Below are 24,940 nucleotides of genomic sequence, written 5' to 3'. Positions count from 1 at the left end.
TGCGGTGTCCGTCTGTGCTGCACCCGTCTGGTGCCCTCTTCGTCTGAGAAAGCCCGCCGGGGCAGTCACCCTTCAAATTCGATCCATTAGGTTCTTCAATTCAATTTTTTCATAATTCATAAAAGAAATAAAAAGAAACTCTCTATTAAAAAAAAAACTATTAACAAGAAAACATCTTTAATTACGATTAAAAAGAACAATCTTAAACAGACCAAGATCAAATTTCGGGTCATTTCTTGGTGAACATGATCCGCCATAATTTCTTCGATCCCTGAATTTATGTGCCAGAATAAAAAGAGATTTGGTAGGAAAGTGGAAGACACTTTCTTGTATATGATAATCAAAGGGAGTGGGAAAACTGCAGTCATTCTTTGGAAAAGCCCGATTCTCTTTGTCTTCGAGCTTGAATTTTGTAATCCACCCTTTCGTTCCTTCATATACCTCCCCACCAATAGATAGAGACAAATAGGACAATAGATAGAGACAAATAGGACAATAGATAGAGACAAATAGGAATAACCGAACCACGTCTACAAAATGCCAGTACCATGCAGCTGCTTCAAAGCCAACGTGATGCTCTTTAGTAAGATGACCAAGATATTGGCGAATACCACATACGATCAAGAAAAGAGTACCTATAATCACATGAAAACCATGAAAGCCAGTTGCTAAGAAAAAGGTAGAACCATAAACACTATCCGAAATAGTGAAAGGTGCTTGATAATATTCCATTCCTTGAAATCCAGTGAATACTAGAGCCAGAAAAACGGTAGCTACTAAAGCATAAACTGCTCGTTTTTCCTTCCCCGCGAGTATAGCATGATGAGCCCAAGTTACGGCAGCTCCGGATGAAAGGAGAATAGGGGTATTAAGAAAAGGGATTTCCCAAGGATCTAAAACCCCAATCCCTTTTGGGGGCCAAATACCTCCAATCTCTACCGTAGGTGCCAAAGAAGAATGAGAAGAAGCCCAAAAAAAAGCAAAAAAGAACATAACCTCCGATACGATAAACAGAAGAAAACCATATCGAAGTCCTAATTGTACGACTTTGGTATGATGTCCTTCCAACGTGGATTCACGTAGAACATCGCGCCACCATACGAAAAGAATATATAGGAGAAATATGAGGCCCAAACTGAGAAGTGTTGCACCCCCTTGAAATGAGTGCATGTACATCACACCCCCTACGGTGGTTGCCAAAGCTCCGAGTGAACCCGAAATAGGCCATGGACTTGGATCTACCAAATGAGAAGAATGCCTCTGAGATTCAATCATAAACCACTTTGCCTCGGTTGTATGTAAACCCACCCCAAAAAAAACCCCATCCCCTAAAGTGGTAAAGAAAGGCGGGTCACATTTTCTTTCTATCTGACAGGACAAAGAAATAGGGAAGGGATGGTTCTTTCATTGTATTGATAGAGGTCTAACTAGAAAAGAAAAGCATCCTTCTAAGACTAAGAAAATAATCGTTGGTTTTACCGGCGAACTACGTGGGAAATATGAGTTGAGAGGACAAGAGGATTCGATCCCCACGAAAGGCTAAAGGAAGATAAAAAAAAAGCGAATCGACAACTATTTCTATACTATATTTCGAAAAGGAAAAGGAAGGTGCTTGAATGATAGGGCGATCTGGACTTCGGCAAACCTATCCTTATTCACCTCTACCAATGAGAAAGGATAAAAGAAGAGTTCCCCGCTTATTCTAATTGAGATTGAGAATGGCATTAGCTTCTCCTGTCCGGTCGGAAACTGGTATTCTCTTTGGGTCGGCAGCAAGCATAGGAGCTAAGGTCGAAAGCGAGGTGGAGTGAGGTCGGCAACAGCTAATTGGCTCAGGCGATTCTTGTTGTTGTTGCGGGCGTAGGACCCTTTTTCGAGGTACAGAACGCACTGAAACTCGAAAGAGGTGGGCGGAATCACTCATTTCGGGTTAATCCCTTGGTCGAGGGCTTTGTTATCGAAAAGGTAGTGGTGCAATTCGAGATATGAGCGCATTGGCTATTTCCGACGCTTCAATCGCCATTTCGACACCAGGGTTCTTTCTTTATGTCTTTACCGGACGATCTCGTAGCGGTGGCCATATAATTAATAATTAATAGGTTCCCTCGTTCGTAGAAGGGCATAATGCTCTAAAAGCAATTCCACCTCGTATTCTTCCGGCCAGCCCCTTCCCTTCCGTTCCCTTATTGTACTTCGCCCCTCTCGCATACGCTCGAGCATATCCTTTCGTCTACCCTTCCCTTCCGTTCAGCTCTTCGCCCCTTCCCTTCCGTTCAGCTCTTCGCCCCTTCCCTTCCGTTCAGCTCTTCGCCCCTTCCCTTCCGTTCAGCTCTTCGCCCCTTCCCTTCCGTTCAGCTCTTCGCCCCTTCCCTTCCGTTCAGCTCTTCGCCCCTTCCCTTCCGTTCAGCTCTTCGCCCCTTCCCTTCCGTTCAGCTCTTCGCCCCTTCCCTTCCGTTCAGCTCTTCGCCCCTTCAATTCCTTCTTCTTCAGTGCTGTCGATGAAGACTTCGACTGCCTTTCATTACTTATTACACTAGAAAGCGTACCGCTACCTAGAAGAAGCACTTTGCCCTTTGACTGCGCTTAGTAGGAACTCAACTACCCGCTTCGCTGCACTGCTTTACGGAACCTACGGATACTTTCCGCGACTAGAACATTGAATTTCCCGTGAGCGATTGATTTCGATTTTGCTCACATAGGATTCTGCGGGAAAATAAAGAAAAACAAGCCTATTTGTTGGCGGTGCCCGCGCCTCTTTCACTACTTACATCAATATTTGATCTATCCGCTCATGCAAGCATTAATAAGAGGATGTTTATTCGTAACTGAGCTACTAGAGAGTTATGGGTCTCGCATCTTGGTGATCCTTACCTAGCCTTAGCTGCTGACTTCGCCGCTAGAGTATCCGAACTAGTTGAGCACTCCGCCCGACTCCCCTATTGGAACACAATCAGGACCTTGCCTAGGGGCAGGTTTGAAGAGCAGAGAAGGTGCTGGTGGAATTAATTGATCAAAACGCTTTCCATGGGCCTAGCTTGTAATACATTTTACGATCTAACGGGAGGGACCCAGAAAGAGGTTCTACAATCAAATTCTCTTTACTAAACTTACTTGGTCTTCTCGAGAATATCCTGAAATGCCTGAAGCTAATCCAATGCTTGAGTCAGAGGAGGGCCCCAAACTTCATTCTTCACCTCTCAAAACCCTAGCGGTCGAGATCTTAGAGAACCTCTCGCTTCGCTCGAGATCTGTTAGAACCTTTCAGTCGAGTCACTTCTTTCAGAACCTCTTCCTTCATCTTTTTGGTCTACCGAAAGGTTGAGTGATTCCATCTTTTTAACCACTAACGTAGTAAGATCCTTTCATGAAAGCGAATTCGTGAACTCCTTTACCAAATATACTTCCCTTCCGAAATCACCGAAATCAATTCAAAGAGAGAGAGAAAAGAGGTGCTGAAAGCGTGAAACTAAGCAAAGAGGCGATCATTGGTTCAATTCGCCGCCCGAGCAAGATCATTGCTTCGGCTATGAAAAACGGAGAAAGATCTACCCCTTCCCTTTCGTTCAGCTCTTCGCCAGTCGACTATCGTCTCACGTTATATGATAATCCTTCCCTTTGCTAATGCTCCCGGGTGTCTCGATTCTTCCTTCTTAATTTGACTCGTCACGTCTTGTCACGCATTCCATTTCTCGGATGGCTTCCGCTCGGGCCCTTTCGGAGGCTTCGGCTGCCTCGGCCGAGGGATCGAGGAATGGTCTTTCGGTCGTTATAGGGCCGGGTTGCTTTAGAGTAAATCGGTTCTGTTGTGGTGTTCTCTTTCATTGCATTATTTATATGAACAGTCTTCTATGATCTAGAAGTTCTAGTAAGTCTCTCTTGAAACGAATAGGAAGAGATGGTATATAAGAGGGTCGGACTCCTAAGTGGAAATGCATTGCACTGAAAGGAAGCGTCAATAAAAGCACTCTGTCACTTCTAATTTCTGATTCTCTTTTAGCACTCTAAAGTGGACTCGTAAGTGGCTTTGAATCTGATCTTTTCCTTCTCTGTCTCGCTCTAGTATAGTGATAGAGTCTCGCTCCACTGATAGTCAGAGACTCTCTATCTAGTATAGTGATAGAGTCTCGCTCTAGTATAGTGAGCGAGTGCGTTATAACTTGTTGGAAACTTGCTTGCGACTGCCCAAAAGCGCACCTTGGACCGGGGAAGGTACGAGGAGAAAAGAGATCACATCAAACCACTCCTTTTGTCGTGCCTCATCAAAGAAAGGCCCCGGAAGTTCTATCTTCTCGAGTGGACTTATCAGCATCACGCTTCAAAATATTGTGTCCAACTCTGCCCGTGACTCGCATTGGCAACTTGATCCCGCGGGCATACCGCACCTCAGTCCGCACTCCCACAGGGGCTCAGGCCTAATTGAATTGGACTTTTGAGTTTGCAGTCACAAAGCAAGCTATTCCAGAAAGCAGTCAGAAAAAAAGCTTTTTCTTAAATGAATCCGACAAGCGAGCCTGATTTTCTTAGTCAAGTCGCTTTCTTTACCATTCCCGTGGCAAAAGGAAAAGAGCTTGAGCTTGATATCCGGGCTTCCATCGGTGAACAAAATAAATGTAATGCCCTCACCTTACCACCGCCCTTCTTCTTTTACTTGACTTCCCCACCTCTTTCAAACCAAAAAGAACTGGTACGGAGCCAAGAACAGAAGCTGCTGCTTCATATGGCTACAACGTTTGAACACTCGTTTCTCATTTACTGTAGCTCCCGCGTATCCTTATTATATATGTGCCTTTCCTCTACTGGGGACTAAGACCTTTCTTAATGTAGTGCGTGCCTCCCTCTTTCAAAGAGTAAAGAGCTGCTGAAACGCGAGCTGCCTATCAAACAAAGACCAGGAGAGAAAATGAAAGTCAAGCGAACTGACACCATCAACAAAGGAATCCCTCTCCTGCTAGTCGAGTTACAATAAGGAATTTCTCTCCTCTCGCTGCCTTAGAGCACGGAAAGGGAAAGAAAGTAGTCCCTCACGTCGCTACCCGTCGTGACCTCGGGCCTTTCTTTTTCACCACTCAGCCCCGTCTACACGTCGCGATGCTCGTACCGCAGCAAACTTTTCTTTGATTTAGCGATTACTTAGGGTGGGGCTATGAAAAACGTATACTGATCTGACCCTTCCCTTTCGTTCAGCTCTTCGCCAATCGACTATCGTCTCACCTATCCTGTGGGTACCCTCTCCTTATCAGTCGAGCTCGATCCTTACGTCTCCAATCGACCAAAAGTAATGATGGTATTGCGCTGGCTCAACTACTGCTATTAACTACTGCTATCCTACTCTTTCCGTCGCCCCTCTCCTTATCAATATTAGTCGAGCATATCTAAATCTACAATCCCCCTTCCCTTCGTTCAGCTCTTCGCCCCTCGCCCTTCGGGCGAGCTCAATCGGTTGATTCCCAAAAGTCATGATGGTATTGCGCTGCCTCTATTCCCCGTCGGCCCACAGCAACAGTCGTAAATGGCTTTAGGCCATTTACTCTTACCTTATCAGTCGAGCATATCTAAAGATACCCTCTCGCATACGCTCGAGCTCTATCGGGTCTACAATCGACCTTACGGTCGCTGGCTCAACTACTCTTTCCGTCGCCAATCGACTATCGTCTCACCTTATATGATAATCCTTCGCCTTGCGGCTCAGCTCTTCGCCCCTCTCCTTATCAGTCGAGCTCTATCTGACTCTACAATCGACCTATCGGTCGCTGCCTCAAATATGCTACTCTTGTAGTCGGCCCTCTCCTTATCAGTCGAGCATATCCGAGGGATACCCTCTCGCATACGCTCGAGCATATCTAAGTCTACAATCGACCTTACGGTCGCTGCCTCAAATATGCTACTCTTGTAGTCGGCCCTCTCCTTATCAGTCGAGCATATCCGAGGGATACCCTCTCGCATACGCTCGAGCATATCTAAGTCTACAATCGACCTTACGGTCGCTGCCTCAAATATGCTACTCTTGTAGTCGGCCCTCTCCTTATCAGTCGAGCATATCCGAGGGATACCCTCTCGCATACGCTCGAGCTCTATCTGTCGATACCCTCTCCTTAACAGTCGAGCTCTATCCGAGGGATACCCTTAATTTAGTAAGTTGTTGGGCAGATCTGTCGTAGTTTTGAATAGCCATTCACGACTGGGTAGAGTGAATGGCCGATAGCCATTCACGACTGGTGCCTGAGTCAATGGTACACCATTGACGACCTGGTGCTAGCTGGAAAGAGTCAATGGTACACCATTGACGACCTGGTGCTAGCTGGGGAATAGAGGGCACTTCCTTAATATACTGAACTTGTCACGCGAAAGGTATAAAATAGCTCGAGCCATAGGCGAGAAGCACGAGCGAGAGCTAAGTGCGAGAGCCTGAACGATCGGGTATACACGAGCAATATATTAGCGAGAGGGCTCATTTATATGTAAGAAGTCAATATCTCAAGCGCCTCGTCGCAAACAATTCTTAATAAGATTCATTTTTGAGTACCTTCCTCGATCCAATTCATTTACCTGAAACCTAGTGTCAACTACTGGAAGGCAAGAGGGGAGTCACCCCTAAGGAAAACTGGGTAGTCAGTAGTCCCACTTGAACTAAACCTCATTGAATTGTCTATACAAACTGAAAACATCTTTTATTCAACTTTGACTTAAACTGCAACTTTATCTGAGTCATGTTATGAAACCGACCAATATCACGCGCACACGATCAGGTGTGTCTTTTTTCCATAGGTTCCATCTAGGTCTTTTTTTTTTTAATAAGGAAAGCCTTTAGGTCCTCTCTAGAATATTTACGCAAAAGATCTATTTAAAGATGTGTTGGATCCATCTATATAAGCACAAACTTATGCACTTTGTCAAAGCGCTTCAATAGGTGCGCATCGGGTAAAAGCAACTAGTAGCAGGTCCCTCTCGCGCTTCTTGCGTGATTGGTGTTTAGTTGAATTGACTCTCTTCCTGGAATTAAGAGCTAAGTAGCACATATAAGCAGGCCCCCGGATGGGCAATCAATCCTTAGTGGATTATATAATAGAATAAGAATAATGAGAGTCCCCTCTTGAATGAATGTTATGATCGATCAAGCTCCTACAATAGTGCCTTGCCATGAGTGGGCTGAGGTCCCTAATATAAAGAAGTGCTCTGCTTGCCTAAGACCCTTTCAATCAAGCTCTTGAGTGAGTATACTCGAGTAGTGGAATTTCAGAGAAAAAGATCATTCGTCCATGCTGCACAGACATGCATTCTTTTAATGAGTCTAAGGGGGTCACGAATGTCTTGAGTTCCGAGTGGAATAAAGGGCCGACTATAGGGGGGAGCGACCTAAAGGGATCTAGTATAAAATAGTGAGAGCGGGTACGCTATAGGGTCTATACTAGCTCGACCAGAAGGGGGTCTTTCCCACTATAAGTCTAAGTTCGGATCCCCTTACGTTTTTCATAGCAATTCACTACTCTTGCAGGGATCCACCATCAGTGCTATACAAACCCTTCCCTCTGAGGAACTCCTCCTCTTTGGAAGAAGGATGGGAAGGAGGGAAAGGGAGGGTTCAAATAAATTCTTTCTTCTTTATCCAATTTCTTTATCAAATTCTGTCCCCTAGGGGAAAAAAGTTCCGTAACTCCTTACTAGACTCTCTTTATTAGGATTCCAACTGAACTTTAACCTAGCTATCTTCATTTCAGTACCCCCTTTCTTTGAAGTGGAGGCTAAAGTTGAGTACTTTCCCTCCCCTCGATGCGCCCCTCTCCTCTAGTCGAGCCCTTATTAGCCCTTGAGTCTTTAATGAATTTGGAGCAATTGAATACAAAAGATGCGAGCTAAATAAGGAAAGGAGTCATCAGTATAATAAATAATAAATGGAGGAGTATAAAGAGAGCCATGGATCAGACCACTATACTTTATATATATATAAATAAATAAATATATATATCATCTTTAGTGTTTGGGATACGACAGAACGAGACAAACCCCATAAGTCTAGCACGTGACGTAGCTATCTTACCTAACTTGGGTCTAACTTGGGTCGGCCAAAGAAATGAGAACCTTCTTAGAGTGAAACTTAAGAGGGAAAGAGAACTTCAAAGAGGGGCGTACCCATATAATTCATATGTTCTATAATGATGAAATTAGGAAGACCAAGACTCCAAACGGGAATGAGCTATCGCAGGAAAGATCAGAGGCGGACTCCCTATTTCCATTCATTTTGATTTAAGAGCATCCGTCACACATATGGGATTGATCAGTGACCTCCAGAGGTCGAATTACGGATCTGAGACCGGCCTTGCAGGCAAATTTATGACTACTCCAGGTGCCTTGAGCCAGTGCTTTTTCGATCAACTGGGCTGGGCTTTAGCTTTATCGAAAAAGTGGTCATTCCATAACTCAATTGAATGAATTATTGATCAAAAGGGGCACGTGTTAAGCATATGGCAATGATCATGATCTCAATTGAACTTGATTGAAAGGTTCTTACAGCAACCCCTTCCCGACTTCAGGGTCCATTCCGGGCCACTCATGTGAAGCTCTTCTCGGGCGGCGCCTTCTCGATCCTAACAGTCATTCAATCTCTTATCTAAGACTACGAATCTGCATCCGCTCCATATAGGAAATGAGTCTTTTAATCAAATAGATTAAGCATCTTGATAGTATCTGAATCATATTAGCTTCCAATTCTTTATAAGATTTTTTGCTTTTGTTAATCCAGAAGTGAAAGAAGCGCTCGTACTCACTCTTCCTTCCACCCATATCTCGACCCCTCCTTCGCTCCCACTTACGTACGCCAGGGAAAAGGAGTGAGGTTCGTTGACTCAAAACCAAACCTAAGCACAGGTGAAAGAAAGGGAGGTGATTGACCTCCTTCGGGGTGAAGTCAAGGATTGGAAGTAGCAAAGAGCGGGTCAGGTGAGGGCGGATTGCGTCTCTTTATCTCTGAAGCAATAGCATCAAATAGAAGAAGAAGACTTGCAGCTAAGACACGTGCTTGATACCAAGGTGGAACTATCTTCTCAGGTACGTGCCCTCTGGTTTGGTACGAAATGAAGATTCTAAATATGATAATGGTTTGGTCCCGAGATCAGGGTTGAATTCCTAAATTGAGTCGAATCCTCCTTTCAAAGAGCTCTTTCGTACGTTTTCAATAATAGAGTCAGCACTCTAATGGGGCCTTCTAATTCACAGTATAGTAGTCAATTCCTTATTTAATAGCTCGACCATAAGAAAAGAGTCAATGGTACACCATTGTAGACCAGATCAAAAGTGTTTTTCTTTCATTTCATTCAAGGTATTTGTAAACTCCACATCGCATTCATATAGAATACCCATTTCTTCCCTTTCAGGGATACCCGCTTATGAAAGGTCACCCTACCCCTTATATAACACTCCATAATGTAGCGAGCTTTAAAGTATGGGCAATTAAGTGCTCGAACGAACTTCTTACATTAAAAAGATTATGCCCGGACCACGAAAGAGGAAGTTCTTTTTTTTCAAATTCCCTTTTTTTTCTTTATGTTTTTGCATTTTGCCCTCATTCTTCTTATCTCGTTCTTCTCGTTCGGGACAAGTTAGAAAGCCCTTTTTTTTTTGCCTAAACTCCGTTTTGATAGAGAAATTGGATCAATATTCGTACGAATGCACCTAAAGTCAGTTTTCAATAGCGATCCAAATGTGAAATCAAGTTAGAAAGCCCGGGTTCCTCAAAAATGCATTTGGCCTCAGTCTTCTTCCGTGAGATCATAAAGCGAGGGTTTCGATCAAGCCCTATGAAGGGTCTCAAAACACTTTTTCCTAGTTCTTTAAAGCAAGCTAGGTCTTTTATTTGATCAAGTTCAGTACCCGTCGCTATCGCTCGGCCCTTTTTTCCTTCCCACTCGTTTTGAGTACATAGACTTTTAGCATTGATAGCTCCTATTCGATCCTTGACTTAAAAACTAATTACAAGAGGCGGGAAAGAGTGCATCTTCCGCTCATGGGAGTTCCAAAGGTGCGAACCCGATGCCCTCAGGTAAATAGGAGAAGTGCAGGTATATAAGATCTCGACCATAAGGAGCAAATCTCATGACGCGCGAGTTGGAAAGGTAAGGGGAGGGAAAGTGGTTCAGTATATAAGACTGAGACTTGCTATTTCATAACTTATAGCACTCGGAGGAGTGAGTGAGACTTTTCATATCATATCCATAGTATACAATTCAATATTGTAAGAGCACTTCAGAAGCTATTATTAGTTATTGGGCATGGTTCAAGTGAGGGGTCTCACTTTCTTAAGTGGATGAGCGTCAGAGGCAATAAAGTACCAGTTGTGAGTGGTGTAGCGTACTGGGACCCATGGGTTGAAATGCTAAAGATTCCATAAGGGCAGACCCACTGATATTGACCTTCTTAGTTTTAACTAGACTTTATCCAAAGTCAGAGCCACGAACAAGAGAGAACCCAAGCTTGACTTTGATATGCATATACTGGATTTCAAGACATCCGTGTTCTTTTCAAATTCGAATCTAACATTTTGTGCCATCTATCTAATTTCTTTACTTCTTATATAAGTCAATCCCCCTATCCTTTGCAGTCTTCGCTATTATATATCCTCACTTTCTCGCCCAGAAGCTGATGAGGAGATAAGAAGAGGGGCCCCTTGCAAAGAAGAATTACTAGACTATGGAAAAGAAATGAAGATCAGAGTCATAGGCTGAGAGGCTGAATATCCCCTAAGGAAGATGTAAAATAAGGCTGAACAGGACTCTTCTCTAGGAGAGGGGAGCTTCAATAGTTCTTTCTTCAGAGCAGCAGAGGCATCGTGCTATTGGGATTAGGACGAGAGGCGATCCGTGGCCTTTACTAAAGAACCTATTTAGACTTCCTCATACCAAGAAAGTGGTCTCGGATCCCTGACCTTCGAGCCCCGACCCTGTGGATGTACTAAGAATGAATGAAAGAGAGTAGTGCCAGGCCTACTTCTTGACTAAATCTTCCTTAGCCTATGATTCAGAGTCAAAGAGGCGCTTCTTTCTTTATTGATGCCCGGTTCTTCCTGATTGAATGACGGTAGAGTCGATCAACTTAGTCCGAGAGTCCAATTCTCTCCGGAGAGGGATAAGAGAGAGATGAAAGACGATTCAAGCGAGAAAGGTGGAGTGTGAGTTCTATCTTGCTGTCCTCATTCTAGTTGGTAGGCGTGCGAGGGGCTATGTTATATGAATTGAATGGGACCTCCCTCCTGCTAAGCACGTGAACAAGAGCTAAACTCAAGATAATAGTTGGGATTTATCTGCGAGCTACTAAGGGAGTGATTCCAGGATTGAGCTTCTTTATTCTTAGAAAGTGCCCGACCTGGTGGCATAGCTGGTCCAGATCTATTGGGCAAGAGGGTCAAAGGCAAAGAGAACCAGTGAGAGCAAAAAAATGAGTCAGGCTCTGATTCTGACCTTCTGGAACTCTGGCTCCCAGCTCATCTAATCTAATGCCACAGTGAATGAGTTCAAGCACGCATGGCCTGTGATAGGTCATGCCTGGCCACTCTCCTATCTATGCCGATTAAGAGCAGTAGGAGACGAGAGTTCATCGATTTGCCTGGAGCTAGTGAACTCTTTCTCTCATTGAATACTTGCCGAAACTCTTGGCAATGATGGACTTCCCTCGCTGCACCCGTCATAAAGCGTACACGCCCCTTTTTTCATTAGAGTGAGACGCCTTTGTGGAGTGAGTTTCAGGTTCAAGAAGTATGCTCATTGGTCTAAGTCCTCTTCTGAGGGTGGAGCATGGTCCTTAGATCTTCGCACTCGGGAGCTTAAGTCACTTTCTCATTCTTTCGTTGCTTCCCTTCCTCATGCTATTGTTTTGGTCCAACTTCTACCTCTGTTTCGGAATTGCCTGAGTAGCTCCCCGGCAAGCAAGGCTTAGTTGTCCAGGTGCAAGGGCTTCGGGTGCTGAAACTAGAGTCTCTAGAGCTGAGACTCTCTCTATAAAGAATAAATGTCAGTCAGAGCATCTGCATTAGGTATAAGGAAATGGATACAAGCGGGCACAAATAGATTATCCAAATGCTTATTCAGAGGAAGAGGGAACTGAACAGAATAAGGCCTGCTCTAGCAAGGATCTCAGATTCTTTTTTTGAGTGGAAGTGTCGGGCTTCTGCTTCGCTATCCACTTGAGGACTGGTGCAAGGTACTCTTTCCTTTTATAGATGAGATGGCCTCACATTAACACTAAGAGGGGTCTTCCTCTCCTTCTTTTCTTCGCTTCTCATTCAGAAAGAACTCTACAATTCCACCTCTCTGGAGTAGAGCTAGCCCTTTCAACTCACACTCCATAAGGATAAAGAGATGAGATCTCAATCGGACGCAGGAGATATGTCCACCACACCGAGTCCAATTTATGAATGAAAACAAATCCGGTTGAGTAGACCCGGTTTTGGGTGGCCCTCGTGCTCTCTATACTGGGGAATGGCAAATATAGTACTTTCACTGCCGTAGTCTGGGGAATGAAATTCGTTCATGAAGAACCTCTTTCCCGAAGAAGGCATGGGTCGCGTAGGAGGAATCCAACATCTGAAAAGCACTGATGAGGCTACCGGGAATCGAGGAACTTTCTCTCCCCTGCGACAGCAGGATGCTGAGCTGACTTCAAATAGAACAGCTGCTATTGACTCATTCACATAGGGGGCCTTGAAAGAAGCGTCTGCCCTTGATCCGAGAGCGACATGGGAAGTCAGTCATTGGCCTAGGTCATGGATGTGGACATGAGGAGCTGCTCCTTATCTTGTCTCTTTCATAGGAATGGAAGTCGGGCTCACGTACTTTGAGTGAATCTCTCAGGTCGCCACTCCCTTTCATATTTGTAAAATCTACTATCATCCCGTAGGTCTCGGACGCGAAGCCCAGCCCCGGAGGTCAAAGAGCTAGCCGGCTCCCCTTGAAGTCGAAGTGCCCTTAGAGATTCCCCTATCGCAGCTTTCGGGAGCGCATTCGAGGTTGAGTTAAGGATTTTCACTCCCCCTCTTCGGCGTCACTGTCGTTCGCTCCTTGCGCTGGACTGAACGAAAAGAAGGGGCCAAAGATTACTCATTTATTTTGATGCCGCAAACCAGTTGTTAGCAGTCAAGAGCCCCAGCTTCCCCTTTCCGTCGCCCCTTCCCTTCGTTTCTTCTCAGCTCTTCGCCCCACAGCAACAGTCGTAAATGGCTTTAGGCCATTTACTCTTACCTTATCAGTCGAGCATATCTAAAGATACCCTTCCCTTCGTCTTTTTTCAGCTCTTCGCCAATCGACTATCGTCTCACCTATCTATATCCATCTCCAGTGGGTACCCTCTCCTTATCAGTCGAGCTCGATCCTTACGGATCCCCTTCCCTTCGTCTTTTTTCAGCTCTTCGCCCCTCTCCTTTACAATATTAGTCGAGCATATCAGGGTCTACGATCTCCCTTACGGTCGCTGGCTCAATACTGCTATTCTTTCCGTCGCCCCTCTCGCATACGCTCGAGCTCTATCCTTACGGATACCCTCTCCTTATCAATATTAGTCGAGCATATCTAAATCTACAATCGACCTATCGGTCGCTGCCTCCTTTTGTCGGCCCTCTCGCATAAATATTCGCTCGAGCCCTATCCTTTCGGATATCCTTCCCTTCGTTCAGCTCTTCGCCCCTTTCCCAGAAAAGCAACTACTACCTAAACTGATTCAGATCTCTTTCTTACTAGAGCGAGATTATCAGGAAGACGGGTCGCTGCAAAGAGACCGGCAAAAGAAGCGAGGTCGAAGGAAAAGAACCCGCCCAGAGAGGGAGAAATGGTTCATTTGTTCTATCAGTCGGCAATAAGCCTAAGACTGACAGTCGGCAATAAGCCTAAGACTGACAGTCGGCTGCAACGGACGCACAAGCGCTTTCCTATTGCGAAAACCTTCAAGCTTCATACCGTACGCGCATAATCCTTCATACCGTACGCGCATAATCAGTCTTTGACCGGGTTATCCCAATCGTCCTACACGATATGAGTTCAATCTTATTCAAACCAGAGATCACCCATATGAGTTCAATCTTATTCAAACCAGAGATCACCCACGTCCCTGACGAATTCTGCTTTCCATAAGGTTCGGTTTGAAAGAGGCATCCACTGGTAAGGTGTGCCAAATGCGTCACTTCCCCAATGTCCCTAGACTTCACTAACTAAGAGTGTCCTTTCCAATGTCCCTAGACTTCACTAACTAAGAGTGTCCTTTCCGGGCACAGAGTCAGTATTCGGACCAGATGACCACACGGGTCTCAACCTGAAAGCTAAGCGGTTTTTTTTAATACTTTTTGTACGCGTTCGGAGTCATTAATTCAACGCACAGATTCTCACAAGGCCCCCCGTGCCCCTGCTATTTTATAAGAGTCTCCGGCCTGACGTCCCTTCTCTGCTACCAAAGAATAGATCTTCCAGAGAAGACCAGTAAAGGCACTTTGTGCCGATGTAGGCGATAATGGCACTTTCCTCCTCTGGTGCAGAAAAGAAGTCACTTAAGGAAAGATCCGGTGAATTCGCGACACTATGGACGTACCGAAGCCAATCCTTCATCCAGTTCCTGAGCAAAGACCACTCCTTGAAGTCCCGGACTCTTTCTGTTGGAAATAATGAATCAGGAGCCACCTTTAAATCCTCTTGTTTCATCTCTTTAAGAAGGAAGGAGATAATGAAACCCCGAAGATAAGGAAGCGAAAGCTCACTCCGCCAAGCACCTCTTCTAATGGAGAGTCATTGTGACCCTTGGTGTACATAGCAAGAACCCGCTCAAAGTGACGAGATCTTCTATGATGAAGTTTGGCAAGGCAAGGCCACCACTTATCCTTACTAAGCCCACGGAGCGGTAGAGAACCCTCGTAATTAAAGGATATTATTTACATATAGCCATCAGACCATATGGATTCAGGTAAGCAAGCAAAGAACGAAGGAGCAGACATGGCACGCGTCCACCCTTGACGCAAAAGCGCTTAGCAAACTCAAATGCACCAGTGTCAGAAAGAAGAGATTTTTGAGTTGAAATTGGAACTCCTAACTTCTGAAGAAACTGAGAATCAACTTAAGCAACTTGCGCATCAGCGATGACAACATCATCACCGAGCACATTGATTTTGACACATCAACTAAAGTAGCTTTTGAACGAGACCTACCGGGGCAGTTGCTACTAAAATGGGTCTACCCGGGGTTGAGATGGATCTGCTATAGCTACTCGATCTCGATCAAATGGCTCTGGATCTCTCTCTACATCTGGAGTCTCTGTAACAGGATATGGAACTCAATATCGATCTGAAACTGGAAGGGGTGCGTAATAGCTTCAACTGAGACTGCTTCTAGCCAACATCGGCTATGGATCACGCCCATCATCATAAGGGCATCTCGGGCATGGGAAGTGGCAGACAAGCGACTGAACTAGGCGATTTTAGGCATTGAGGATGAGTCCTGCGGTGGACAAAGGGCTTCTATCTACAATCTAAAGGTGCTTTCATTAGGTCGACTTGTCACGATCGATTTCCCAGAAAGAATTAGGTTAGGCAGGTGGGGAGGTGATCTAAATCGCTATCGATAGGATGCGAGGGTGCGAAGCAGGCTGACCGACCTGAAAAGAAAAGAGTGGAGTGGGGTAAGCGAATGGTTAATTCACTCAAGTCTTTCTTGGAAGTGGAAAACCAAAAGATGCTGCCTACCAACATTCCTAAGTGGGCGAGCAAGCGAAGCCCCAGGTTCGGAAAGAATAGAAAGAATAGTAGGTACCGGAGTAGTAGATACCTTCTTCTTGAGCAGCGCTGGGAGAAGTGAAGAAAAGGCAAAGATTTGAGAAGGAAGAGCGCTATCCTAGTCAAGAAGAGAAGTTCTCGAGATATCTATGGTGAACCGATGTAGCTTAGGGCGGGTGACCATCTTATGATTGAAGATAAGCACCGAAAGTCAGAGAAGTGAGGCGTTCGGAACCAGAGGAACCAACCCCCAGAAAACCTGACCAAAAAAAAGCTACGTTCCCGTCACTAACCTTACTTCGGAGTATGTGGCTGATCCGCTGATCAAAGACGGGAAGGCAAACAGAAAGTACCACTTTTTTCTTAAGTTCAGATGAATCTATTGAAGAGTCAAGGGCCGAGGTCACGACGGGGAGCACGGATGAGGCGAAGCATCGATCCCTAACAAGGGAGGTAAGCGCCCGGATACAAAGGAATCTGAGTCTATGTCTTGGTCACCCAGAAAAGTGTTCAGAGATAGTAGAATTGAGGGACCCCTACTTAGATTATAGTACCTCTGTAGTCTTAAGAGATAGTAATACACTCAGTCTCACCGTTGGAGGATTTAGTGGAGGATCTAGGGCGTTAGCCCGAAGCCCATAGAGAGAGAGAGTCAAAAGCCTATAGCACTGCAGGAAGACCAAGGTCTCGATCGACAGATCTAGTGGTCAGTCACCGTCCATATTTGATTCTACGGCCAATGCTGCTAAATGAAAATAGCAATTAAACCATGTTCCTGGGGAAGCCCTAGCCTTGAAACAAGGGGCTTTACTAATATAGAAATTGAAATCAGATAAAGATGCCTAGTCTGCGCTGTTAGAATCCATTGGAGAAAGGCTTGCTCACTTCTTCATCTGTGAGATGATCGTATTATTCTTATTTAGAATAATGGGATTGGACCTTGCTTCGATCCCCTCTTTAAGAGACTCCAGAAAGTCGTTGACCCATAGATGTAATAGCCGAAATTCAACTCTTTTCCTTTACGCCAGTATAGAATTTGAAGCTTAAACTTAATCAAATTCCTGACTCTGCGAGTAAGTGATTTCATACCTTACTCTAGCAAGTAAGTGAGAAAAACCTTATTATGATTATATTAATACATTCTGATCGATGCACTATAATAGTTAGCCACTCAGTCCACGTAGATGCTGAGATAGAAAGCTTTCACTTAGTTTAGTGTAAGAGCTAAAGGAAAAGAGCTATGATTTATACCAGTATTCGTATTGGAAGAGTGACTTCTTAACGCTACTAGAGAGTTTACTATGAAAGATGCGGTAACTCTTACTTAAATCAATTCCATAATTAACAAATATTATCTAGATGCTGGATTACTGGTTTTCTATCTGTCCTTTGCTATCAAGAAGCAGGAATTGCGGGATGCGTCAGAGAATGCTGCTGCTGCTTCTGAGTTCGCATGTGCCTCGGGAGAACCACTACATATAAATATGCCTCTATGCCATTAACTTCGCATCTCGAAAGACAAAAATCTAGAGAAAGAGAAATCCCCTTTTAAACGAAAAGCGCTACGCCCCTCCTTGCCTAAGAGTTCTTGCTTCCTTAAGAAATTACCTGCTGCTCTCATTGCAGCTTTCCACTAAGGGTCTGAAAGAGTTGGATAAAGTTTCACTCTCGATGGCAAGGCTGGGGGAAGATCGAAACTTCTAAGAGGTGAACCCCTTTCCAGATTCCTTCTAGCGCTTAAGGTGCGTAGCGGATTGACTAAGAGATGGGGCATTACCGGTGTTGGGATACCTTTGAATATGACTCTTAGTATAGAAAGGAAGAGGTTGGGGCTTCTCTCTAGATAGTGAGTGGTCGAAACTTTGGGACCGAAATGTAATGTAAAGTTCCTTCTGACTTTGATATGTTCAGGCGCAGCGGCAACACAGTTTCTAAAATTCTTGCTAAAATGCTTACCAGTCGGCTCCAACTTGTGCTTCCGAACCTGATTAGTGCGGGCTATGGGAGTCGAACCCAATTTTTCCACGACCACGACCCCCCATTTCCGTCTCGCCCACTCGTCTATCGGCCTTTCGATTAGATAAGAATGGTCGACCTTTGTTTACAGAGCGTCGATTTTGCCCGAAAAGTTCGACTCGCATGTGTTAAGCATATAGGTTTTGAGTCATCCTCAATTCGTTGGGCGGCCCCGTTAGCTGGCTTGCCAATCCACTCACCCGCCTTCCAACTCTCAACAGGAAGAGGCAAAAAGGCCCCATACGAATGACCCGTTCATCTATGCCTATTTCTATAAAACATTGTCTGAAAGCACGGGCCAAGGAGGGGAAGGTTTTTTAAAAACTGTCATAGGCGGCCGGGGGTGTCGCCTCGAAGTGCTTTTTCTTCACAAAATTCTTTTGATTTATACGCAATTTTTCAATGCTCTGTCAACGATCGTTATAAAGCTTTCTAGAAGCTTTCATAGGACTTCTCAAGGTTCTTGAAAGGTTGATACAGTACTTCTATTGGTATTTCTTCACTCCTGCCTCTCTCACGGAACACCTAAAGAATCTCCGTTGGGCAAGAGCCCTTCTACTCGGCACCGTCGGATCACTAGACAACTTTTCGTACGCATCAGTAGCGATTTAGATCTATATACGTCATTTCGTTCGCCTTTGTGGGCTTGGAAGCGTCATAGAATCAGCTTTACGCTTCGGGTAAAGGTCCACACTTTGTCGCCCAATTAGGGGTGTTCTGGCCCATGATCAGTTCGGTTTCGTAGTGTTAACTCAGGTCTTGTCTACCACGGGGAATTAGAACTTTGTTTAAATGGGTCCAGTCCTTATATTAAATAAATATAAGTATGAAAATGCTTTCGGGTCCAAGTTTCTCTTAAATTCTTCCTTTTCGCAGACGGAGCACTCGTGGCACACACGCTATATCCGCGAGGATTCATAGTGTTCCAATTCATTTCGTTACAGAAGATCCCCCACACCGAACATGCAACTGCTTGTCGCATACTCCTGCTACTCCGACCTACGCTTCTCACATCGCATCCTTGGTCCTTAAACGACGTTCTATTTTTCCGGGTTCTATGAGCGGAAATGGAGACACTTCCCCCTTCTCCTTCCCCGGAACAGCAACTGAAAGAGTGAACTTCCCGAGCCAGGATAGCCTGAATCAGATATTAGGGAAGGTGCCTCTCCACATTCAAGGACGGAGAGTTTTCTACCCATCTCTTTCAGTTCCTGGACTTGAATCTAAGGCAACCCTTGGATTTTTGACTACAAGAAACTCCCACTCAGAATCCCCCTCACTTAGAGTGGCCTACTGGACAAGGATGGAAATGGCATTTATCCCGGGACATTCGTCCCACACCATTGGGTATTCTATCACAGATGTGGGCCAGAGGTTCCGAGATCGTAGTCTACTCATTCATAGGTACCAATCGGCGATTTCGGGCATCACTCTATGTCATTCGAACACCTGGAATAACTGCTTTTCCTCTTCCCGGTCTTAGTCTTACATCGGCTATCCCACTTATAAGAGAGACTTTGGCTTCTTCCCTCAAAGTATTTGATTGTACAGAACATGTAGTAAAAGGTCCTCTATCTTGGTCTTCTCTAAAGTGAGTTAAGAGTTCCTTCTTTCCCGTCCTCCTTCCGGAATAGCATAAGGGACGACCTATCTAAGACTATTAGGTTAGGGTTGTTAGGAGTTAACCTCAATCTATGACCAAGTTGATGTATTCAGAATGTGAGTTTCAACATCTCATATAGGGAGCTTGAAAATTGCATACATAGATAAATATCTAAAGTTAAGTAAGTCAAACCCATGTAATAAAGAGACATATTCTTGAGGTTCTCCCTTTCCCATGCCTTTTGTGCGAGGAAGGGGAAAGGATCATCGGATTAATGCATCGAAGGAGCTACTTGGGATTGGAGGAATGCCCAACGCATTGCAGACATGCCTGTGGATATGATTTCCGCTTATTACATGCTTGGTTTCCTAAACTCTTTCCCCCCAGCACCCCCTGAACAAACAAAAAACCAGAAAGCCAAGATCTCTATAAAGCAAGGGAAAGAGTACAGATGTGCAGCAGAGAAGGAAGAAATACGAATGCTATGAGAGCTTAGACGGAATAAGGTCTAGGGGAGACCCCCATTTTTCTCACATGGAAGGGGAAGACTAGTAAAACATTCGAGTTGTAAACTCGCAATATAGACATGAAAAAAAAGAAGATATTGAGACGGAATATGAATGAAGGATTGAAGCATCTGACCGGGCGGGGGAAGAACTCAACAGAAACAAATAAATAAAGAATCTTTCTACTTTTCTTCCAATCCCTTCTGAAAGTGGTGAAAATTCTTTGACTATTCATCTATTTCTTGCTTCTGAAGAAGAGCTTTCGCTTTCTTCTTTCATTTTTTTATATTCGCTATATGCTGTCCGATTCTGATTTTGAAGTTGTATTACCTCATTTATTTGATTTGTGGGATGCGGAGGGCCCTACTTTCGGGAACCAAATGGTTCCATATGAAGGATCTCGCGGCTCGGAGGGAGCAAAAAATCTGCCTTTTAAATGGATTCAAAAGGGAAAAGCCCTTTTTCATTTGCATCCCCCCACAAACAGAGCCCATCACGCCAGAATCTTTAATTGACGTTGAGATTCATGCGCACGATACGCCGGACCTATTACGTGAAAAGGCCGCGTTCCTACTTTCTTCCTATTTCGAGATAGCATAGATATATCGGGATCATGAGACATGGTTGGACATAGCCCAACATCTCGCCTACCAAAGGAACGGAAAAAACGATGTGACTCGATAAGATCTCGTTGGACTCATCCAAGCGCTCCAAGATCTCTCGAAAGAGAGGAATGGGGAAATCGTTATAAAGGCAATGGACTTCCTGCTCAGGGACGACTTTCGATATAATAACCCTCCGAGGGAGGCAAAACTCGGCTTGGATCAAGGATGGGCTCTTGGTCACAAAAGGGAATCTACTTTTTTTCTTCCAAAACCTTTCTTTTTTCGGTATGCCGCTCCGCGAGCTAGGAGTGCCACGCACGAGCGGAGCGAAAACAAAGCAAGGGGAATGATTCTGGGGCAAATCCTTTTATTGCGTATTGAATATAGATCCATGTCTTTCTTGTTCCACTAGCTAGGACCAAATTCTCACATGATGTCCATTTCGTTATTACAACCTTCTTTTTTTATGTCAAAGACCAGAAGCTATGCGCAAATTTGAATTGGATCTCGGTTCTTCTTAACAGCGATGGCTATTCATTGGTAGCACCACTAGATCTTCAACAAGGTGGAAATTCTCGTATTCCGTATGTACATGTTCCTGCGGCTCGGATGAGTATTCTTGTTTATATCGCAACGGCTATAAAGACTTTCTTGTTCCTATTAACAAAACATCCCCTTTTTATTCGCTCTTCCGGAACCGGTACAGAAATTGGTGCTTTTTTGACGTTGTTTACCTTAGTGACTGGGGGGTTTCGGGGAAGACCTATGTGGGGCACGGGTGTGGGATGCTCGTTTAACCTCTGTATTCATCTCGTTCCTTATTTACCTGGGTGCACTGCGTTTTCAATCCTGTCGAACCGGCTTCTATTTCAATCCGTGCTGGACCGATCGATATACCAATAATCAAGTCTTCAGTCCACTGGTGGAATACATCGCATCAACCTGGGAGCATTAGCCGATCTGGTACATCAATACATGTTCCTATGCTCATTCCAATCCTGTCTAACTTTGCTAACTCCCCCTTCTCAACCCCTATCTTCTTTGTTCTGGAAACACGTCTTCCTATTCCATCTTTTCTCGAATCTCCTTTAACGGAAGAAATAGAAGCTCGAGAAGGAATACCAAAACCTAGTTCACTCGCGGAGTCTTTCCATCCATGGCTGAATGGTTAAAGCGCCCAATCTAGTAAAGAGGGAAATTCGTAGGTTCGATTCCTGCTGGATGCACTTGGAACATTAAATCCCGATTGGTTATACCTGAATGCGGTTCTCCTTGCCGGCAGGTAACAGAGAAGAAGAGCTTTTTGGTTTTTCTTTCTGCCTGCTTCTTTGTTCAACTGGGCTTGTTCGCTTGACGGGTCCTGGTCACTACTAGTTAGCTCCACGAAAGTTGTATAAGATTTAGCCAATAGTCTTTCTACGATTTCTTCTTCCAAAGTCAATATCTACTGTGATGATATTTCAGATAAAGCAAGAGTAATAGGAGCTACAATCACTATCTACACTCTCCCCATCATATGGTCCTTGTTGGAGAATCAGAATCCGTACTTTGACATGGATAAAACCTATCATCATATTCATAAGGTTCTTCAAAGTTCCACTTCAAAGGGTATCTACCAGTTCCATACTCAAAGTAAGGAAGTTCCCGTGCTTAGGGCGGGGCAGAGAGCTAAGGACGATGATAAGGAATCGAAAATGAAGACAACTTCAGCACTGGATGCGAGTAAGCAGTATCAAAAGTCTTTATAAAGGAAAAGGAAATAGCACCGAAAGCTTGGCAAGCTGGAAGACTTGAAATGATAGCCGACTGGAAAGATAGGACCGAATGAACGGATAGGATTAGCCTCCGCGGGAGAAGGCTTACAAACAAGCCCGGATAGGATAAGGCGATGACAGATTGGATTACTGATGGGTCTGCTGGAAAGAATGATAGCATTTACTCGCTGGAAGGCAATGCGCCAAAAATCACATAGGGCAAGGGTCCCATCTACGATTCCCGAGAGCCGGTACCGAACTATCCGAACCCAGAAACCCTCGCTACAAGCCTTCGACCACTTACACCAATCGTAGGAATTATAAAGAATGCTTCACAAAGGCATACGGAAGAGAGAAACATAGGAAGAAATTCCGCCCTTGGGTCTATTCAAGAAAGCGCTACGGGAATAGTGTGAAAATCAAAGCCAATCGGTAAAGAATCTCAAGCAAAAGGCTCACAATAAGAGGCTATCGGAATGGTCCCCACTGCCGGAATACACACTCACTCAAGTTCAAGTGAGATAGAAATTCATTTTCTTTACCAAACGCAAGCGTAAGTCTCAGTTCAGTCGGTGGCTTAAGCTAAGCCGAAGAATAGGTCGAGTTCGGAATAGGGATAAGTCCACGAATAGCGCTTCCCATAGTTCTGGCTTGCCCTATTCGACTACTTTCTTCGTCTTCTGCTCTTGCGCACTGAAGAAAGAGTACAACAAGAAAGATAAGATCAACATCTCTACTTGTATGTACGAGACAGGAGACGAGACTGGGCCGACTGCTTAGACGGGAACAAAAAGGGGAAATGACCGTTCCCGATTGCCTTTGATTCTCATTGGAATGGGACCCCCTCGGCTTCGCCTTTGAAATCGGAGACTGTTCCAATTTCCTACTGAGACTGAGATAGGCAAGCAACGACTTTTGATCGACTTAAGCCAACTAGACTTCTTGCTTCGTCTTATGCTTTTGGTACCTCTGGACTTGGGACTTCTGCTTCTTCTGCTTCTTCTGCTTATGGTATCTTTCTTTCCTTCCAGCTTTTTTGTTTGCTTTGGGACCTGTTCCACCTTCCGTTTGGGATCTTAGGTTTGGGACCTTTGTTTGGGGGCCTTCTCCTTATTCTAGCAAATAAGCAAGTAAACTACCTTCTAGAGGCATATTCATACGCTCACGAAAGTGCGATGGTAGCTATCTTGCTCTGTAGCCGGGCTACGGATAGATAGATTCGGGGGAAAGATAATAGGAATACCCGATGCAGTTGTTCACGAAGCAAGAGCTAGTGAATCAGCCCTATAGTCCTTACTTGACTGACTTGCCGGAAAGCTTAGTAAGTGAGTCAATAGACCGATTTCGAGATGGGAATGGAAGGGTAAGAAGCAAAGGAGGAGTTCAAAGCTGGTTAAATATAGATAAAGTAAGTAGAATAGATATAAGATAAGTATGGAGCTATGACTAAAAGAATGATTGGTGACTAGACTCCCCTTCCCTTCGTCTTTTTTCAGCTCTTCGCCCCTCTCCTTTACAGTCGAGCATATCTGTCTCCTACTATCGACCTATCGGTCGCTGGCTCAAATACTGCTATTCTTGTAGTCGCCCCTCTCGCATACGCTCGAGCTCTATCAGGGATACCCTCTCCCTTATGGTCGAGCATATCTAAGTCTACGATCTCCCAACTAAATGACGGTATGGCGCTGGCTCAATACTCTTTTAGTCGCCCCTCTCCTTATCAGTCGAGCTCTATCTTAGTCTACAATCTCCCTTACGGTCGCTGCCTCTATTCCCCTTGTAGTCGGCCCTCTCCTTATCAGTCGAGCATATCTGTCTCTACAATCGACCTATCGGTCGCTGCCTCCTTGTGTCGCCCCTTCCCTTCGTTCAGCTCTTCGCCCCTTCCTCTGAGTCCTACATGCCTTGGAGAAAGAGGAAGAACTTCTAAATGATTGATTGCTAGCAGTGATCATTTCCCATCCCATGGTGTGAGTTCTTTTCCCTGACTCTCTCGCCCCTAAGTAGAGCTCGAAACAGTCTTTGTTTCGGTCGGTCTAGACGAGCGTTCAGACGAGCGTACGAGAGAAGTTTGAATCCTTTTTTTGTACAAATGGTACCCTACCTTGTGTCTGTTTTTTTTAGTGTCTTGTAGCTTTCTTTGTTTTAGTTATGTCCGGTGTTGCTGTTGTCTTGTGCGTTCGGTTGTAGCTCGGTGATGGGCTGGGCGGGGGTACCTCAAACTGCTAATACCCATCACCGAGTGGCTGGGCTATTTCAGTCCTAGCAATTCCTAGCTATTGAACTAGCTATTCAATTCCTTTTCCGTCAAGAAGGTTTAAGCGGGAACCCTTCTATCTCGATTTGATCTTTTCAATTCAAAACTACGAAAGATCCTTCCAAGTCGTTCATGTATCCATGAACTCTTTCAAGACTATAATGGCTATTCAAAACGTATACTGATCTTCTTGCTTGAGAGGTTTTTTTGTTTGAGCCGTTCCATGGGGTGTGATAACGACGGGGCACAATTGAGTCCGGTTCTTGCTTTTCCAGTCGATGATGGAAGCGGATCACAATAAGAGTCTAGTCCGGAGTTCTTCTCCTTTCACGTCGAGACTTCAGCTACAATGTCTTTCTTTCCAAGCAGAGAATTACCAGTATAATTACGTGAATGGCAATGGCACGCGCCATTCACTCTACTCCCTGCCCTCAGCGATTACAGTATTGCGTGAATGAAATTAGTT

General features: G+C 44.8%; 1 protein-coding gene and 1 pseudogene across 1 annotated transcript; one reads left to right on the top strand and one right to left on the bottom strand.

Annotated features, from left to right (window-relative positions):
* Nucleotides 1-341: 341 nt before the first annotated feature.
* LOC122037635 (cytochrome c oxidase subunit 3) lies at nt 342-1,333 on the bottom strand. The gene is made up of 2 exons (XM_042597147.1): nt 500-1,333; nt 342-455 (listed from the first exon to the last, which is right to left on the bottom strand). The coding sequence occupies exons 1-2, from the start codon at nt 1,273-1,275 to the stop codon at nt 434-436; spliced, it is 798 nt and encodes a 265-aa protein (XP_042453081.1). The 5' UTR covers nt 1,276-1,333; the 3' UTR covers nt 342-433.
* Nucleotides 1,334-18,806: 17,473 nt separating this feature from the next.
* Nucleotides 18,807-22,211, top strand: LOC122037640 (annotated as a pseudogene).
* Nucleotides 22,212-24,940: the final 2,729 nt, after the last annotated feature.

This window comes from Zingiber officinale, unplaced genomic scaffold (genome assembly GCF_018446385.1).
Source record: "Zingiber officinale cultivar Zhangliang unplaced genomic scaffold, Zo_v1.1 ctg70, whole genome shotgun sequence".
Classification (NCBI taxonomy): Eukaryota; Viridiplantae; Streptophyta; class Magnoliopsida; order Zingiberales; family Zingiberaceae; genus Zingiber; species Zingiber officinale.
This window is presented reverse-complemented; position numbering and strand designations above follow the sequence as displayed.

Bases quoted from the DNA above. Each gene is read 5' to 3' on its own strand.
- LOC122037635 (XM_042597147.1), bottom strand. From the start codon at position 1,275: ATGATTGAATCTCAGAGGCATTCTTCTCATTTGGTAGATCCAAGTCCA. The intron at 456-499 runs CTATTGTCCTAT...ATTTGTCTCTAT, and splicing joins TTATTCCTATTTGTCTCTAT to CTATTGGTGGGGAGGTATAT.